Source organism: Mobula birostris, chromosome 8 (assembly GCF_030028105.1).
Source record: "Mobula birostris isolate sMobBir1 chromosome 8, sMobBir1.hap1, whole genome shotgun sequence".
NCBI lineage: Eukaryota > Metazoa > Chordata > Chondrichthyes > Myliobatiformes > Myliobatidae > Mobula > Mobula birostris.
The window spans coordinates 49,383,379-49,404,157 of NC_092377.1; the positions used below are offsets into that span (position 1 = coordinate 49,383,379).

The 20,779-nt window shown below is 39.8% G+C and overlaps 1 protein-coding gene across 9 annotated transcripts in view; it reads right to left on the minus strand.

Moving 5' to 3' along the window:
• flvcr1 (FLVCR choline and heme transporter 1) overlaps window positions 1–14,213 on the minus strand; it is a 41,019-nt gene extending 26,806 nt beyond the window's left edge. For all 9 annotated transcript variants that reach the window (XR_011886827.1, XR_011886833.1, XR_011886832.1 and 6 more), the window contains exons 1-4: window positions 13,388–14,213; window positions 5,148–5,292; window positions 1,672–1,809; window positions 546–613 (exon numbers count right to left, since the gene is read on the minus strand). Coding sequence is in view for 2 of the 9 variants with exons in the window: in XM_072265157.1 (XP_072121258.1) it covers window positions 546–613; window positions 1,672–1,809; window positions 5,148–5,292; window positions 13,388–14,029 (993 nt within the window). In the remaining 7 variants the exon portion in view is untranslated. The remainder of the gene's footprint in view (window positions 1–545; window positions 614–1,671; window positions 1,810–5,147; window positions 5,293–13,387) is intronic.
• Between the last annotated feature and the right edge of the window lie 6,566 nt (window positions 14,214–20,779).

Genomic DNA, 20,779 nt, shown 5'->3' on the forward strand with positions numbered 1-20,779 from the left:
GCAGAGGTTGACAGGGTTCCTGATTGGTCAGGACATGAATGGACATGGGGGAGCAGAAGAAAACGCAGGGATTGGGGCAGAGAGGAAAAATGGATCAGCCATGATGCAATAGTGGAGCAGACGATAGGCCAAATGGCCTAACTCTACTCCTGTATCTCATTGACTCTAAGTCATTAACTTCATGCGTTCTACAAAATACCAATGAATTTATAAAAAAGTGCACTGTTTATGATCTGATATCTATACAAATCACACTATAATAAAAAAAATAACGATGGAGAATTAACAAGGTAACAGTGACTATGGAACTGCAACACTACCTCTAACTTTTAATAGAAGTAACAGAAATATATCAGCAGATAGAAGTAGTACAAGAAGGGAAGGCAAATAGGTTACTCAATTAATTTATCTGGCATCAATATCAGATTCCATTAGTAATCTGGGCATCATTTCAATGATGATCCACACAGTACCTTAATTCACTTAGGGAATTTGCGAAATTCTATTTTAAAATCTCATTTCAAAAAATATAAAGGTTTACTTACCTCATAGTGAGCAATGATCATTTGATTTAATAGTGTTCCTACTGAATAATATGACCCTGTCAGAATACCTAGAAAATATTACAAATACAAGCATTACTGTCTAAGGTTTACAATTCATAAAACTATACATTTTATTAAATTCCTAATTTTCTTGCTCACTTACTTTATCTGGATTGTCAGAAAGATTTGGAAACCTTAACTTCAGCATTCCAGCTAATTTAAAGCTATAGTTCATCAGAGTCTAAATTAAATCTTAACAAGTATTCCCAGCTGTGAAACATGTTGTGTAGGCGCTAGCCTGTCTTTCATGGTATTGTGAAATTGCAAACAGACAATCCATTGACTAAAGCATATCAAACAGCAATTGATTCAAAAGTAAGTAATCCAAAATCCTTCCGCAGGACTGGAGAAAAAAAAAGCTGAGTAGATTTAAAAGGTGGGGGAGGGGAGAGAGAAACACAAGGTGATGGGTGAAACCCGCAGCGGGAGGGATGAAGTAAAGAGCTGGGAAGTTGAATGGTGAAAGAAACACTAGGCCATAGAAGAAAGAAAAGGTGACAGGAGCACAGAGGGAGGCGATGGGCAGGCAAGGAGATAAGGTGAGAGGGAGGAAAAGAGGACAGGAAATGGTGAAGTGGAGGGCATTACCACAAGTTCATGCCACCAGGTTGGAAGCTACCCAAACGGAGTACAGTGAGGTTGTTTCTCCAAAACCCGTGTGTGTGGCCTCATCACAACAGTGGAGGAAGCCATGGACAGACATATCGGAATGGGAAGTGGAATTAAAATGAGTGGCCACTGGGAGATCCTGCTTTTTCCGCCAGAAAAACTTTGCTTGGATACTTTTATAAATGCTTTTATGTACAGCTTTGGTTGCACCACAGTGTTCAAGGTGAATCTCTCGCAATTGAAGCCCTGCAATTTATACATCTTTATACGTGATCTTCAACAAATGAAAGACCTGGACGAGCAAAACTAGAATAATGCTGGAATCCTCACTTTCCTAACAATTATGAAAATCAGTCACCTCTGAGAACAAATCAATATGAAAATTACTATTTGTTACTCATTAAACCAAACTAAATGTTTGAGTGTTAAAATTACAAAATAAAACAGAAATTCTTACCATAACTTAATAGCAGTAGCATAAATGGAACACTCTTAAACAAATTTACAATCGATTGTCTGTAGGAATAATCATTAGGGCTGTCCAAAAGCACAGCTTGGGACTGGCTTGGAGGAAGTGGAGGCTTGTCTTTAAATACTAAGTAGAGAAAAGAAGATACCAAACTAAGCAAGTTAAATTTCAGTTTACATAGAATTAAAAATGGACTGCAAAGTCCAGCTTAGATTTAAGCAATAGTATCACAAGAATGTAAAATACAGACCAAATTCTCATAAGCAACTTCATGTCTTAATATTTCACAAAATTTACTACAGATTGAAATTTTACCTGTCATTTCTAGACACTTTAAGAAACCTGTTACAATTAGTACTTACTCTACCCACAAATCAACAAAAGTTTCTGAAACCATAAGCTGTATCTTATTGGCAAGTCAGGCAGTTTAATTATGAATAGTTTCTTAACTTCTGTGAAGCAAGCAGAAACAAAGCTAACAGATCAAGTTTAACCATATTCTACGCACGTGTAACTCATTGTAGACAGTCAGGCATGGAAGAATATAGAACAGGAGTATAGGATGAGAAGATTAAACAATGAGGATAAGCTAAGAAACGAGATGGAGACTGCAAGGTTTAATAATAGAAAATTATAAATAAAATATTGAAATTGAAAGGGCTTTCCTAGAGTCAAGAACTGAATATTCAGAGACTATTAATAACACTGAAGACAAAAGTGTGAGGAATGACAGATTCCTTGAAAGCACCTTGAAGAATAAGGATCTTAAACAATGCTCTGGAGGACAGGGTGCCTCGACCAGGTTTGTCAAAAATGGGGGAAGAGTGGAGAAAATGGCATGAGAATAGATACTCATCTTATACAAGATGCAATGCCTGACAATGATTTTACTTGCAAATGCTGGAGAACAGTGTGGAAAGAACAGGTGCTGTTTTCTCCCGGTAGGGATTAGTTTTCAGCTCCAAGTGCTCCTGCCACGTTTTGTCACCCTGCAACCTTATCCTTCAATCTCTTTGAATTATGGAGCACAGCATGTGTGTACATCTCTCTCTCTCTCCAGCAGACCTCATCAAGATTCCAGTATTTCTACTATCTATATACTACTAAAACTCTCATGCTCTGTTCGTGACCTCCAATTAGCACAAACGGTGCATTACAGCGGCACTTTTTTTTTGCTAAGTCGACTTAAAGTGCGCGAACTTACAGAATGCAGGCAAAGTTCAGGGTTATATATTCATATAAAATTGCTCACTCGTCAAAATCAACAGCCCCGCTTTCACCCGAGAGCTGATGTCAGCCATGATGGAAACCGCGACGCGACACCACAACGCATGCGCACGGCCAGCCTCAGAAGCGACTCACGACGCTCACAGCAGCGACACCAACCGGAGCAAAAGGGCAGGGCAGCTCTATTTCGAGCAGTCACTTTCTGCTAATCACCATCAGCATGTGCAAGATTGGGACAGATCAAACTGAGACCCATCAATAAGAAATAATTAAATCTTATTGTAATGACGTACTTCGAGACACCCATCAAACCCTTTACTGCAGTCAAAGGACAGCGGTGACTATACATCACGTCCATTTAGGAGTGCGCCAACCATATCAACAAGAATAATCAGCATCTTGGAGGCTTTGGTGTTACTACTTCGTATCTTCTATCCAGCATTTGGGTAAAAAAAAATATGGTCAACCTAATCATGCCGCGTGGAAAGGGAAGGGGTACATTATGGTCAAGAGATGGCGCCAAGTGATGTCGGGAAGCGGCAAGGAGAGGGGAGAACAAGAATCCAATGAGGCCAGGGCCGCTCGACTCCAGGATCAAAGAGTCAGGACAAAAAAGATGAGAGAAGAAGACAGAGGAGGAGAGGCATGCACGTCTCCAAAATGACAACAACTGGCATAGAAGGAGGAGAGACGGGGGATGAAAGGGCTGCATGTCTCCAGAATGACAAAAACAGGCACAGGAGGAAGAGAGATGAAGGGACAAAGGAGCAGAGAAATGCACATCTCCAAGATCAGAGATAAAGAATAAACAGATGAAGAGACGGCAGATGAAAGGACTGCACATCTCCAGAATGACAACGAGAGGCACGTGGCAGATTAACTAGAAATTATGCCATCAAAAGTGTTCTTCGTTAAATGAGGAGGAGCTATATTTGCCTTGCTATGCATCGCTCTTCTTTAATAAACTGAGGTTTTCTTCTTCAATTTCCAAAGCAAAGCGATACCAATAGCATCCAGGAAAATTTAGCGTTCATTCTGGTCACATCAGACTGCACTACCCTTCTCTCAAAGGGTGCCTCAATGGGTCACCCCGTTGCCTAGTTCCTTAATATTTCTTAATTGTACACATGATTTTTTTTAAATGTTCTATCGCTGAGCAGCAGTGAACCATCTGTTTGGTCTATCAGAGTTCCCTTTGAGAACTAGTTGACTTGATCAGCATTTCTGATCTGACTATTGTTCATGACTGCACTTAATAGAGAAAAAAATTCTTCCCTAGGTCTTTCTTTTTGGCATCTCCTGCTCCAACTTAATGACATTCATTTAAAGGAAAAAAATCATAACCACAGAATGCCAATGTCAGGAAGAGACAGCAGTTTAGGGTGAATTCAGGTTATTGGATTTCAAAACTGCTGCATTTGCACAATTAATGGTCTTTTGAATTTATTCTTATAAGTCTATTTGGAGATTAAAACAAACATTTTCATTTTTACTTGGACTACAGATACTTACAGCAGCAGGTATCAAAGGGGCTAAAATGCCTCAGCGTGACCTCAATTTTTCTAATTCTTTTATCTGGAATTTACTTCTCCCATTCATATGCTCTTTCCATGTGATAACAGGAGTCAAAAATTAAATGGACTAAGTCTAAGATCAAAACAACAAAATGCTTTAACAGTGCAAATGACTTGAGGGTTCAATTCCAAATACTAATTCTTATGTTCTGATAATATTAATGTTTGGGGTCTGTCACAAAATGCAAGGCTTTTTTTTATATAGTTATTCTACTCTACACAAAGAATTAATTATACTCTCCATAATTATTTCTCCATTTCATTCAGAAATAAAGATGACATTCTGAGCATACATTTTGCATCAGTTCACATAATTAACTCATTTTGTTAAATATATATTAATATGTTCTGCGCTATTTTATAAACAGTGTCATGTGGGAAAACCCTGTTTTACAGGTCTAGAGCTGGATCTACATTCAAGAACTTTTGCAGTAATGTTGATACCTAATGAATGATGCCCAAATTGGACCTGGATAGTTTATTGATTATAATAGACTCCCTTTGCATGACCTGACTACAACAATGAATTGGAGAGATCATTAATACAAATAGTATCTATCCTGTCTTTTAGTTTTAACTACTCCACAAAGTAAAGTTGCAGAGTGCTTTTGCTGTGTATAAACTATATAATCTACCACTTGAAGTAGAACTAAATGAGCTTACCTGCTACAACCAGGATGAACAACACAGTGGCTACGGCAGCTGTTCCATAAAATAATATACTTATGTTGCTTGCCATCAGATCAAGATCATCTGGAGTATTAGGCACCAAAATTGGAGGCAAAAGAAAACCTAAAGCCACACCAAGCTGTGAAACAAAGGAACAAATCAAAACATCTGTGAAAAATAGTGTTTACAACTATTTAAATTTAAAATATCCATCTATAATACTCATAAGCATCAGAATTCAAACCCTAGCATTTAATTTTACTTGCAGTGATTTGAACAAACTGATAAAATGATATTTTTAATGAGCTACAGCTGAAATTGCAATGGAAAAATAAAAGGGGAATTTCACTCCCCATTTTCACCCAGATACATCTCTAATCTGAGCGCAATTTAGATTTTAAACATTGCAGAGTTCTAGCTGTGCAGCTCAATCCTTCAGATATATCCAACAAATTCTCTGCCTCCAACAGAGGAAACAAAGGATATTTGGGATTTGAGATCTTAGAAAATGAAGGGGTAAAGATCAGAAATATAGCAGGAAGGACCGTGAAGGGATTCAAATACTGGAATGAAAAATTTTAAAACCAAAAGTATCTTCAAAGCAGAAGCCAGCATAGCCACAAAATAAATGGATGGTGAGCAAGGTTTGGTGTAACTTACGTTGTGGACAGATTTTGATGTTCTCACGTTTATGTAGAGTAGAAAAGACTAACTAGCAAGGACAGCAATTGAATATTAAATCATCAGGTAACAATAGGACAGCTGAGTATTTTTAATCAACAGATATGTTGACACAGGCTTTGTTCTGAAGGCAGCATGTAATTTAACAGACATCCACAAAAATGTTAAATGACAACTAAAATAACATTAAAAACTTAACCAATAAAAATCTGATTTTCAAATGTTAATCTGGGCAATATCAGGAGATGGAAAAAAGGCAGTTTTAGTAAGAGTAATTCTGTGGATTAAAATTCAGAAGTATCAAAAATTACAAAGGGTAAAATGTCTTGGCATGTCTCAATAATTCCCTGGAATAGAAATGATAAAGGATACAAGGTGGAGACTGAAGGTAAAAGCTCGAGTTCTCCATATTTTGTTGTACAGAAAATCTATTCTCATTTGTTTAACCAAACAGCATACTCAATCTGAAATGGTGGAGTATCCTAGAAGGCATTTGAGGTGAAGCCAAGAAGTCATGACCAGCACGCGGAATCCATTTGCACAATTAGAGAATGATAACAAAGCCAGCCACTTGATGAAGTTTGTGCTAATCTCTGCAACTGCAATGCAGCCAGTCCTATGCTTCTATCCTCTTCCCATAGACCAGCAATTACTTTCTTCATATCACTAAAACTGGTATGTAATCAAATAGGACAAAGAAATAACACCGGGGAACTGTAGAGAAGTGAAATGACATCAGCGCTTTACTTTTTGTGATTTAACCAATTTAAACCAAGCTGGAAAACAAAGACTAGATGTGGGAGAAAATTGAGAAACTGGATTTGTCAAGTTGAAGTCAAGAAAAGTGAAGAGGATAGCTTAACATAATCAAGATGGCAAAGAATGCCACGTGTAACTTTGTAAAAGGTAGCTTCAGTACTGTGGTAGGTCATAAACCAGTGTAGTGACTCAAACAGCAAATGAGGGAAAAGGCATGAATGACGATACAAGGTGCTCAAAGGTTTTGATAAGAAAGGGACTGAGTAACTTCCCTTTCAACACCAACTTCCTCTGAAAGGAGTTAACAAGAAAATATATGCCTGCCTTCGAGTAATGTATTGAACTTGTGTTCTAAACAAGACACCTTCCTTTACTTGTAGCATAGACAAGTTGGGCCAAAGGGTCTGTTTTTGTGCTATATAACTCGTTAACTCTGCTTTATCAACAAAATGATTGGAATGCTTTTTCTCTCTTCTTCCATCATTCACCTATTCTATGTTCTGACCTTACAGTACAAAACTACTTCACTTGCTGTAAACAAAAGGAATTCTGCAAATGCTGGAAATTCAAGCAACACACATAAAAGTTGCTGGTTCACCAGCAACTTTTATGTGTGTCACTTGCTGTAAAACATTTCTTCTAAAGGGAAATGGGTTACTCCAGGTGAGGCAGCAGTCAGTGGGTACAGAAACAGTTAATGATTCAGGTCAGTGATCCTTCACAAGAAATAACAGAAAAATGAAAAGTGTGTTTTAAATGATAAAGGGGAGGATAAAAGAACAAGCCTGTGATAAAATGGAGATCCAGATTGTCCAAGGGCTGAAATACCAGCAACATCTGTGGAGGGAGTAAAACTGAGTGAAGCTGGACAACCTCCTATATGAACTGGTCATTTCTGACTCAAATGGGAAAGGTTGATTATCCAAAAAGTTGAATTCAAGATCAACTGCAGGAGTGCAACATGCCATGACCAGATGACCTCAAGCTCTTGCTGGTCACCTTTACTACAAAGCAGGAGGCCAAAGACAGAGCATGATAGAAAATAAGTGCAACAGGGAGCTAGAAGCTCAGGGTCATCCTTGAAGACTGAACTGAACTGAAGTGAACCACTGCTTCATTTGGCAATATTTTAATCCCTTGATGGGTGTGAAGGCACAAGGGACATTGCATCTCTCAAGTTCTAAGAGAACAACATGATATGAGGAGGGTGGTTTGTGGAGATGTAAGAGCAAACCAAATATATGTAGAGAACAATCCCATCAAAATGCAGAAAGATGAGGTGTAAAAGATGTGTTCAAAGGCAAAATTGCCCCCCCAAAGCAAAAATACGTGTGTTTTTTTATTTTTCCAGTTCCAGTGGAAGATCAATGACCCAAAATGTTAACTATACTTCTCTACAGTGGCCTCTTCAGTACTGATTCCCCCCCCCCAGACTTACAGCATCTGTAGTGCATTGATTTTCATCCACCATAAGTACAATCAGAATATACTTACAATCATTCTTCCAATATTCTTCCATCATTCACTATTCTATGCATTTCAATTTCAGATATTCTGATGATGCTCCTTTCAAAACCTGTGTTTCAAGCATTTTCACCTGATGTGATTGACAGCCTTCAGCCACACTTATTCTACTTCTCAGTCATTGCTTTCTTTGAGAAAGATGTCTGAGCTTCCATTTTCTTCACTTTCCACACTCATCAACTTTCATATTCAGTACCATTTATCATTAGGACTGCCACAACTGCTCCACTTGGGATGAGGTACAAATGTAAAATTATGGCATCCTCAAGAAAAACAAGGTGAAGAAAAGCCAACATTTTAATATTTTGCATCAATTACAGGGCAGTAAAATGGGATGAAAAGGCACCATGGTCTATCCCAAACACAAGAGATTCTGCACATGCTTGAAATCATGAGCAACACACACAAAACGCTGGAGGAACTCGGCAAGTCAGGCAGCATCTGCAGCAAAGAGTAAATAGTTGAAGATCTGACTGAGACCTTTCATCACGACTGAAAGCAAAGGGGGAAACTGCCAGAAAATGAAGGGGAAGAGGAATGAGGACAAACTAAAAGGTTATTGGTGAAGCCAGGTGGGGTGGGTGTGTGTGTGTGTGTGGGGGGGGGGGGGGGTTTGAAGTAAACAAGCTTGGAGGTGATCAGTGGAAAAGGCAAAGGACTGGAGAAGAAAGAATCTGATAGAAGAGAGTGGACCATGGCAGGTGAGGAAAAGGTAAGAAGCCAGAGTGGGAAATTGAAGGAGGAGGATATTGAAAAGAGGAAAGCGATGTTCATGTCATCAGGTATATGAGGTATAGCTCCAACAGCGTGGCCTCATCATGGCAGATGAAAAGGGCATGGACTGACATATCAGAACAGGAATGAGGATCAGAATTAAAATGGTTGGCCACTATAATTACCCCTCTCACTGATAACAATAATGTTCTGGATAGCAATGTTACCAGGACAAGAGCACTGAGATGACAACATGACTACTATTTCTACAAGGAACCCTAACCATACCAATGCTGAAAAATGTATTTACATCCTAAGAAAGGCATGACAGCTCTCAGCGATACAGTCCAATAATTTTTTGTGTATTGTTCCTTAACAATTATCTATCCCAAGGCACCTCAGGAAATTGCAAGGAAATAAGAAATAAATGTCTGGTCAGTTGTAAGGTTCATTAAGTATCCCAGCAGCAAAGTTGACAGGAAGAGTTATTTCAGGAGATATCTCAAATCTTACAGTCATCGAACCAAACGCAAGTAGTAAATAGATTTTGGGATGATTGACATTCAATAAACTCAGAGGACTAAAGGAATAAGGAGGGGCAAAAAAAGGTGGGATTTGAAAAATGGAAATAAATCACCTGCAGCCACTAAGAGCTAGGGAGCAAATGCAAGTAAGAGTGACGAATGAAAGTAAATTTATGGTAACCAGGAGACAAGTTCAGGAAGCAAGCAGATCTAGAGTTGAGAGCTGTTACAGACAAGGAAATAATCTCCTTTTGCTACGTATCAAGCAGGAGATCTACCTGGTAAAAATCCTTTTAATGTCACAGAACAAACAACTGTGAGAAGTGGAATATGTAATGAAATGGTCCACCAAAGTACCCCAACATAAACATTGGCTATTTTGCTGAGATACCAAGAAACATCTAATAGAACCAAACATATCATTAAGTACTTCAGCAAGCCACTTATGACAAATCTCTTCAAGGAAGCAACCCACAGACTCTTGGTTAAGGGTCACACAATATCCTTAAGAAAAAGCAATTGAAAAGCCAATACCGATGAACAACTTTCATGGGAGAAAACAATGAGCAGCAGTTCAGGGGAGTTCCAACCTAAAGAAATCCTGCACCCTAAAACCTGGAGTCACCTCCAACACAAATTTCCAAAACTGTAACACCTTCAATATTCATTTGATATAGCAATAACTAACAATAAGGCTATCTCATCTGAATGGTGCAAACAGTACAAGAAAATGTAGAAATAGCCCCAACTAGCCCAAAAGAAAGTTATTGGAAATATTTAATGTTGTATTGGTTGCATTCATGCAAAAATGATTTCATCCAAATGAAGATGATCAAATAATCCCATGTTCAAACAAAGTGAAAGACAGCCTAAAATTCTACTTTCTGTGCCAAATCAGTTAACCTCAACCCAAGTGGCAGCTACAGGTGCAAAAGAATTAATTATATGGGTAGCAGAAATTATTTTGTCACCCCTATCTAAAAATCCATACTGAATGTGAAAACCTTAACTAGCAAGACTATGCCTGTTGGGACAAGTCCTCCAGATTTTAAGTTGTCAAATGCCCACCAGTTTACTAATCAGAACTCTAGATGCATAAATGAACATTTTCAGGGCTCCATGTGTTGCCTAGTGCCTTATGTTGTATTTGTGAACAAATATTGTTCAACAGATGCAGTATCCTTATCAAATATTTTAATACATAAACCATATCCTGAGATGAACACAAAGAACAGCTCTCAGACTAAATAGACTTGCTTTTACAGAACTTTCAGCCAACTTTCCTGAGCATGTGCCATTATCTTGTAATTGCTAGCTTGTTGCTTCAGCTCTCAGCTGTAACTAACATTCTTTCTTGTCGGTACCCAGAATGGGTTGGGGTGATTGTGGCATTATCAGGCATAATCGTTTACCATTCCCAGTAGGCTTCTTACCTCACTTGGGCTGCATGGAGCAATGATATCCAAGTATGTCAATAAAGTACACTGGGTAGCGATTTGGAATGCTGCTGAAGAAATTCCATTATTACGCCATTCATAATGTCCACATTATAGAAAAATATACCTGGATTCAGCAGCCGATTCAATGTTATTCTGCGATGAGGTCAAGTTTCAAAAGAAGTTGGCTCCAAACTTCAGTCATTAGCCGCAAGACGTATTATTCAACCAGAATTCCCTGCCACCGAGCGAAAGACCTTAAAATATTATAGGCACTCTTGTTGAGTAAGTCTGTACTTACTCCAGTGTCTATCACTTCTTGCACAAGGACACTCAACATAGCTACTTGGCTTACCAATTGTTTGGTTAGGTTACATGATGAGATTGTTCACCTGTCACCTATGCTGAATGAAGATTTATATGGACAGCTTATCGTCCTCTGGCGGTATTACTTGGTATACTTTCTTCCAAGGATTTCAGTTGCAGTCCTTCATGACTTAGCACCATCCCACAAAATGACTGTTTACTGAACAATCTTCAGAGTTTACCTCTGGCGAGACATGATTCTCATCCTCCTCCTTGTAGCATCGTTAGTGCAAGAATCATTTGAAGATTCTATTTTGCTCCATGGAATTATGTGTTCTGCTAGTCATGGTATACGTTGCTAAGCTGATATAAGAGCTATCACAATTCTGTGTTTGTTCTATGCCTGAGTCTTGCAAATCAGAAGTTTCCAATGTTCCATCTATGCCCAGTATTATGGATGGTGTCACATTTGTAAATTCTCACAACGCTGCTAATTGCTTGAAGCTGAAGCTACATATTTGATTGAAGCTATGTGTTTAGTGCCTCATTGGATTTTTCTAGCTGGGTTAAGTCATTCTATGATCTTCAGTAAAAGAATTTTTCAGATGCATCATAGTAGCTTGCCTCACCTGTTATTGATACTTTAACATTAAAAACATAATGGCACATCTTTTTAAAGTTTTGTCTATTGTGTTTGAAGTGATTTCAAAACTCAAAATGTCTGAATCCACTTTCTCCTTCAGTGCGAGAGAATTGATCAACTTCTGTATGAAACTGATGAAAAATGGTAGAACTCCTTGTTGACGATTCCTTGAGAATTTTTTAAAGCATTTTTAAAGTTCAGTAGCACAGCACAGAAATTTTCTGGAATTTTCCTTTTTTTAAAAAATATTTTATTTGTCAGATTTTAAGAGAAAATAGAAGACATGTTAAAGCATACAAACAGCAACAAAAATGACTGCTTGAAGTGTACATCAAATACCTCAGTAATATTGACCCCCTTAAGCAAAACAAAAGGGAAAACTGGGGGGGGGGGTGAAAATGAAAAGATCAGAATAAAGTAATTCTGAATGCATCTATGATTAATAATAACAGAGGGCATTCATGGGCACAGGAACTGCCACAGCCCTAACAGAAAGGGGAAGGGGTTTTGCAAATCTACTCATCAACCCTTTAAAATTATATACATCAAATCATGCCATACTTAAACAGGTACTAGGAAGAAATCGAACAAGAAGTCAAAAGGCAAGATCTATAAAAAAAAATGTAAAAACGAGGAACGAAGGTCATATCTAAAGCTCAACAATGAATCCTCACAAACCAAACTAACTAACAATGGAGACCAGAATTTCAGTGGTTAATAGTGAAAAGCATTGACAAATTTAGCTCATTTATCAGTTCTTTCGTGACCTTCATACCCGAGGGCTAGGACAGGGATGCTGGCTTATCTTCTAGTGAAGGTGAAGAAGACTCCATTAAGAGTCTCATCTTGCGCAAAATTGATAGCGTTAGGTGATCGCATTCCCAAAAAAGTTAATAATGGACCGAGATATCAGTTATACCAGGTAGATAATAAGGATACCGACGTCCTTAGCAAAAAGACGTTCATCTTTGCAATCACCTCTGATCGAAGCATGATACATACATCTCTCAGAACCTAGAATGAAATGAAGTAGTGCATGCATACGATTAATATACTTATCCCCAACTCGAAGGGCCAGAAAATTTAACTTGGACGTCGAAGTTGGGGCAAAGAATGCAAATAGACAGAAGTAAAAATAAAATCAATCTTAGGAAAGTGTTGAAGAGTCTATAATCTTTCAAGATTTTTATTTCTCTCCTATAAGGTGAGGGGGCGGGGGAAATCGCCATGCGGGGATTTCAAGAGCGGGTGGTCCAAGAGAACAGCAATCAAATATCATTCTTCCTTCTAATTTACAGGCGGATGTAACGCAACGGTGGAGGTGAGAGACGCCTTCTGGAACATTCGGAGAACCGACAAGTCACGGGGGAGGCCGGGTGGGGAGGTGGAAGGAAACAGGCACCCAATAGCTGCCGACGTGAGCCCAGCTCAGAGATCACCCGGGAGAAGGCGGCGCTGCGGAAGGGAGGGAGGGAATGGTAGCGGGGAGGCGGATGAGCGAAGTGAGGGCTCACCCATCTCACCGTGGCAACAGCGCCGCCCACCAACCAGCCCAGACACCCTCACGTCGCCTAATTGCAGCGGGAACTTGCGCCCCGCCTCCCCCCGCGGCGACTCGGAGAAACGCCAGGCGCTTATGCCCCTTACCTGATTGCCCAGGACGGCGGTGGCGCACGCCGTAGACACCTCTCGGGGCCCGAACCATACGGAGGCCACCCGAGAGGGCAGCCCGAGGATAAAAATCTGAGCGATGGAACAGACCGTCTGGGCGAACATGGTCACCCCAAACAGGTCTCGCCTTACGCTTGCGATTTTAATCCACGCTCCGATGCAGTTGAGACCGGAACCCAGCAGCGCCACGATCCTCAAGCCTTTTTTGTCGAGCAGCCAGGCGGCGGGGAAGATGAGAGGGACGTAGACGAGCATGTAGACGATCGACAACCAGTCGATCTGCTCGTAGGAGGCCTGGTAGAAAGTGCTGAAGATGTTGGAGATGATGCTGTACTGGATCCATTGGAAGGCGTTGACCATGGAGTACAGGCTGAACACGGTCAGGATCAGGAACCTGGTCCAGTAAACCCGGCACTCGATCGGCTTCACATCGCCAGTCAGCATGGCCTCTCTCTCTTCTGGAGACCGCGCACCTTTCTCTGCGCTTCCTTCGCACTCCGCCGCCTCGATATGCCCATTCATACCATTATCCATCACAATTTTGCTGCAAGCGGCGGATGTCTCCTTTGTCGCAGGACATCCTGTTCCTTCGACGTCCATTGTCACCTTTTGTTTCATTCTCAGTGTTATTTCGACGTTAAATAAGATATATACCTGTTTTATTACCTATAAAAGCGGATTATATATCTGCTTGACAATTAAAATCCTCTGTGTGTGTGTGATCTGTGTAAAATGTACAATAAATTTCTCATTTACATTCACACTTACTGACGCTTCCTAAGTGAATGAGACGAAGACGAGGCGGGGATATAGCGGTTTTAATCAAGCGCTGACGTCGACTTTCGGAGGGCGGGGCGGAGCGGTGATTGGCAGCGGCTTTGGGCGAATTGAACAGGCGGCTAGGCTGCAGCAAGAATTGACGCGTTTTCTAACCAATCAGCCGCCAAAGTAGGGGGTGCGCGCGCAGAGAGTGAGAAACCATTGGCGAATCAAGCAACTTTGATGTGTGTTGAGCGAATCAAGTCCCCGGTCAACGTTGTGCAGACACGATTGACATATAATTTAGCGAATCAGATATGCAGATTCAAAGCGATTAAGACGAAATGATTGACATTCAATCTGTCCAATGGGTTGTTAGTAAACGGACCGGCGAGGGGAAAACGGACTAGTTTTTGATTGCAAATATTAACAAATAAACAGGATAAATCCGTTTGGTGACAAGGACTATAAGATTTTTTTAACCTTTGATGTTAATTTGCTTTGAAAATTTGAAATACCGATTTGAGCTCGTGCCTCGGCTTTGAGAAAGCTAATTACAAAATCTGCTGATATGACATCATCGTTCTTTTGGTGAAGGGGGAAAAGTTAAGTGTAACTTATCTTATTCACGAGTAATCCTTGCAGTTTCATTCAGAATTACCTTTAGCTGTTGCTTTCAAATTAAAATACACAACATAAAGCTTCTGCGAGATCATCCACTTACGACTCATTTTTTAAAAGGTTGTTTTAAAAACGAGCATGTGCCTATCCCATGCGACCGTACCGTGACCCAAAATGGCAAAGCAACTAATATTCACGATACTTTGAAAAAATACATCATAGAATAGATTTTATTTGTTTGAAATTAAGCATAAAGGGTTAATTTGGGGAAAACATTTTCCTGAAGTTCTTTGTGCAATTCAAATATCCATGGAGCTGAAAATGATAAGATGGAATCATCACATTTTCTGCCATCTCTGCAGCGATAATTTTTGGATGAATCAGCCATTCTCAATTCATATTGATTTTCTTATTGTTCTGCCTTAAACAAAATTAGCACAAGACCTCTTAACCAAAAATCCATCATCAGTTCTACAATGTGTCATTTTCAAGGTCTGTTCATGATATATTAATTGTCACATTTACTGTAGATAAAAAGGAAGAAGTTGCAAAGGAATATAGCTAGATTAGGTAGGTACTGAACGTGTGTGGTAACTAATTTATTGTTGAGGAAGAACAAGATCATCTACTTTGGTCTGGAAAAAAAGCTATATTCAATAGATGAGAGGCTGGAAGCTGTGAAAAGCAGAGATTTGGGAGTCCATGTACACAAAATGCTAAAAAAAAAAAAGCCAAATAATAACACAGCAAGTAAGGACGCATCAGGACGGAGGTACAGAAGCCTGAAGGCACACACTCAGCAATTCAGGAACAGCTTCTTCCTCTCTCACATCCAATTTCTAAACGGACATTGAACCCATGAACACCACGTCGCTACTTTTATTTCAATTTCTGTTTTTGTCCTACTTATTTTAACTATTTAATATACATATAAACTTACTGTAATTCAGTTTTTTTCTATATTTACCTTGATTTGCATTGTACTTCTGCCACAAAGTTAACAAATTTCTCAACATATGCTGGTGATATTATACCTGATTCTGATCCTGATGTGGAGAATCAAGTCAAGCCACTTTTTATTGTCACTTCGATCATAGCTGCTGGTACAGTACACAGTAAATACGAGACAACATTTTTCAGGACCATGGTGCCGCATGAAACAATGCAAAAACTACACTGAACGATGTAAAACAACACAAAAACTACGCTAGACTAGAGACCTAGCCAGGACTGCATAAAGCGCACAAAACAGTGCAGGCATTACAATAAATAATAAACAAAACAATGGGCACAGTAGAGGGCAGTAGGTTGGTGTCAGTCCAGGCTCTGGGTATTGAGGAGCCACAGGGCATTGTAGACTCTGCCAGCCCTATCACAGGCATAACCTTCTCCCCTGTCAAGGACATCTGCGGAAGGTGTGCCTCGAGAAGGCAGCACCCATCATTAAGGAGGATGCGAGATCATCCACTTTGGAATTATTAAAGCTTCATCATACAGGTCTCATTACCACCATCGGGGAAAAGGTGCAGGAGCTTGAGGAAGTTTTAGAAACAGCCTCTTCCCCACTGCAATCAGATTTTCTGAACGGTCCATGAACCATTCGCCATTCCTCTTTTGTATTATTTATTTATTTATTTTAACTTGTCTTGCATTGTCATGCATTTTTATGTCTTGCATTGTACTACTCATGCAAAACACACATTTCACAACATATGTGGAGTCCTGTGTCCAGTTCTGGTTGCCTCACTATAGGAAGGATGTGGAAGCATTGGAAAGGGTACAGAGGAGATTTACCAGGATGCTGCCTGGTTTAGAAAGTATGCATTATGATCAGAGATTAAGGGAGCTAGGGCTTTACTCTTTGGAGAGAAGGAGGATGAGAGGAGACATGATAGAGGTGCACAAGATAATAACAGGAATAGATAGAGTGGATAGCCAGCGCCTCTTCCCCAGGGCACCACTGCTCAATACAAGAGGACATGGCTTTAAGATAAGGGGTGGGAAGTTCAAGGGGGATATTAGAGGAAAGTTTTTTACTCAGAGAGTGGTTGGTGCGTGGAATGCACTGCCTGAGTCAGTGGTGGAGGCAGATACACTAGTGAAGTTTGAGAGACTACTAGACAGGTATATGGAGGAATTTAAGGTGAGGGCTTATATGGGAGGCAGGGTTTGAGGGTCGACACAACATTGTGGGCCGAAGGGCCTGTACTGTGCTGTACTATTCTATGTTCTATGTTCTATGTCTGTGATAATACACCTGATTCTGATCTTGAGCTAATGATTAAGGTGGCTGGCATACTTTGAAGTGAACTGTCTATGATTGCCTGCTATATGATCTGGCCATCTTAACATACTGTATCTAAATTTCATGTGGCAGCATTGTCACATGAACAAAATAACTGGAGAGAAGTTCTGATAGATATGAAGCAGTCTCTTTATCCAACAAAATGAGACGTGGCAGGCACCATATTGAGACCCCTTTCGGAGGAACAGGCCTGCCTGATCCAACACTACTCGACATTTTATATGCTAAAGATCAAAGGACAATTCCATATTTACAATGCTTCATTTGAACTGCACACCTCCCTCTTCGCACCCACACGACAGACACCCAAATAACAAATATAATCAGCATTGTCTGGCCTTCCAAATTAACTGTGGTTCTCAGTTCTTAGGAACACATTGTTCAGAGATGCATTTTAGGTTTTACCCACAGTTCATATATGAAAACTGAAAACTGGTGACTGAAGTCAGTTGCTGAAGTTATTTGCTGTGTTTTGCCATGGTGGCTTAAGTACAGATAATATTGCTACAAAATGATGGCATCATAACTGCTAGCATAGCACCAGCATAATTCATAATCTGCATGATTCTCCATAGTTGGTTGCACATAGTCTGGAATAAAATCCTCTTCATTTCTGGTACACAGATTTGATATAAGACCATAAGACATATGAATTAGGCCATTCAGCCCATCAAGTCTACTCTGCCACTCCATCATAGCTGATCCCAGATCCCACTCAACCCCATACACCTGCCTCTTGCCATATCCTTTGAGCCCTGACTGATCAGGAAATGATCAACTTCCACCTTAAATATACACATGGCCTCCATCACAGTCTGTGACAAAGTATTTCACGGATTTACTACTCCCTAGTTTTAAAAAAATCCTCTTGATCTCTGTTCTAAAGGGTCACCTCTCAATTCTGAGGCTGTGCCCTCGAGTTCTGGATATCCTCACCATAGGAACCATCCTCTCCACGTCAACCCTATCTAGGCCGTTCAACAATCGGGAGGTTATTTATTTATTTAAATCCTGCATCCATCCCACAACGTGGGAGAGTAAAAATCTTTGCATGATGACTCCATTGCAATGTACAGACATGTGAATTTAAAAGTCTAATGGCTTGTAAAAAGAACCTGTTCCATGGCCTGTTGCTCCTGGCTTTAATGTCGCAGTACAGTTTGCCAGACAGAAGCAGCTAAAATAGTTTATGGTTGGGGCGAATGGTGTCCTCAATGATCTTCCGGGCCTTCTTTCTGCACTTGCCACTATAAATGCCCTCAAAGGAGGGAAGTTCACATCCACAGATGCGTTGGGCTGTCCATACCATTCTCTGCGGTGCCCAGAAATCAGGTTTGGTGCAGTTCCCATACTGGGCGGTGATAAAGCCAGTCAGTATGCTCTCAATGGTGCCCCTGTAGAAGGTCTCGAGAATTTGAGGGCCATGCTGAAATTCTTCAGTTGCCTGAGGTGGAAGAGATGCTGTTGTGCTTTTTTTGCCAAAAAGCTGGTGCGTACAGTCCAGGTGAGATCATTGGTGATGTGTATACCGAGAAATGCTACAGTCAATTAATTTCACCAACTAATGAGGTCATATCTACAGGCAAATGTTATGTATTGTTTGGAATAAACAAATCAAATTTTTAATCATTTGAAATTGTTAATTATATTTAAATGGACAATTCATTATCAATGTACATATGTGTACCATATACTACCTTGAAATTAATTTTCTTGCTGGGATTTACAGAAAAAAGAAATACAATCGAATTTTATGAAAAACTATGTATTAACAAAGAATGACAAACAAGCAATGTGCAAAAGACACTCCATGCAAATATAAATAATACTGGGAACATGAGTTGTAAAGAGGCCTTGAAAGTGAGTCTGTGGATCATAGAATCAGTTCAGAGGAGTGGTGAATGAAGTTAGCCAGTTCCTAGATTCTGTTTCTCCATTCGGTCAGTTGACGGCTGGCAGGTCCAAGACCTAACTTTGTTCTATAGCTTAGATACAGTATGTATTCACATGCTATATAAATCCAATTCCAGCTTTGAAATTTTCCAGTCTTATAAGTTTTTGTATTTATTCCAAATTTCTACTATCATTTTTTTATGCAGGACTCTGTTTTTTTATTTCAGCTCCGAAGCATCACATAACTGTGCAATCTATTTTGTGAGATGTTGCAACTACTTCATAGTCCAGCACAGAGGTTTCACACCCTGTTCTTTGATCGCATTCAAAGAGGAAGATTGCTGTCTGGATGCTGGGGCAGATATGGTTCCAGCTAGAACCTTGACCCTCTTTCCGTCCTCCAACATTTTGATTTGTTTTGGGCATCCTTTGCTCTTTCTGCTGTTCATGTTACATTCTGAAGAGAATGCCCACTAATCCCTCAGAGCAAGTGTTTTCAGCAGTAACCAAAAATCCTTAACACCTGCCATTCAATCCCCTGTAAGCAAACTATTGCTGAAAACATCAAACATTTATCAACAATCTGGAGAAATCTTCTAGCAAGTAGCATCTAAGGAACGGATGATCTGTGTAAATGGGATGGTTGCTAGGACTGGGACTAGGGTTAGGGTGGTGTTCAGCCCTTTTTCTTTAATGTGTAAAAGACTTCTACGTGATGAAGAGGGAGAATAGGCTTGAAATTTGAACTTGAAAATGTCAGGAATGGCATCATGTCAGAAGGGTACCCTGACTGACATATGATCTAGCTAACCAGCAGCTGCTGGAAAATCTCATGCATACTAATTCCATTATCAGTATGTGAGTGATCAAGTGTCATTTTGGTCCCCCTAAGGCAATTCCAGTGTCATAAAAAATAAACTAATTTGACAACCAAACAAGAGTTAAGCAAATGCTTTTCTGGTCAGAGAGACCAGAACAACAGGCCAAAGACCTCAAATTACAGGTGGCCAGTCAGGGTTAAAATCATAAAATAGGGCTGTGGGAACCTGGAATTACTTCCCTAAAATTCTGTGGGTTAAATCATTATGAAATCTCAGCACTGAAATGGAAATTCTGCAATGTAAAGGCATCTTATATATGGAATAAAGGTGGTAACTGGATTTGAGGGACAGAGTTGGTTAATAGCCAAAAGTACTGCAATTTACAAAATACGGTATTTAATTTCTATCCCTGGTATCTTATGCAACTACTTTCAATTATCATTTGAAATTTATATTTTGTCTTGGGTTATGGCAGACATAAATCAGAACATGCAGCTACTGTAAATATGTTCTGCCTACTGACCTTCCTTACTATCAGAGTAAAGTCATTCATTGCCAATGGATGGGTAGAACATAAACAGTTTGTTGTGATAAAGAAATAGGCCAGTAACTTGCCATGTTACTGTACTCCACATTCAACAAATTATTGGGCCTGTGCTAGCGGGTTGTGCTATCAAAAGCAACATTTGGCTTATCTGCTAGCAATAAGACTTTGGAGCCAAAGTCAATAAAGATAAGCAAACCCGCAGCAAGGCACAAAATGCAGATGCATCAAACTTGCTTAAGAAAGTGCCGTAATTTTGACTTTTCTACGCTTGATATCAACAATGTTCATCAAAGCCTGTTACCAAAACCAAATTACCTCTCCTCAACAACATTGACACCAAATTATGAACAATCTGGCAAACGTGCTTTCATAATTTTAAGCCACTCCACGTAAAACCTTGTGGAATTTGGATGAGTGGCTAT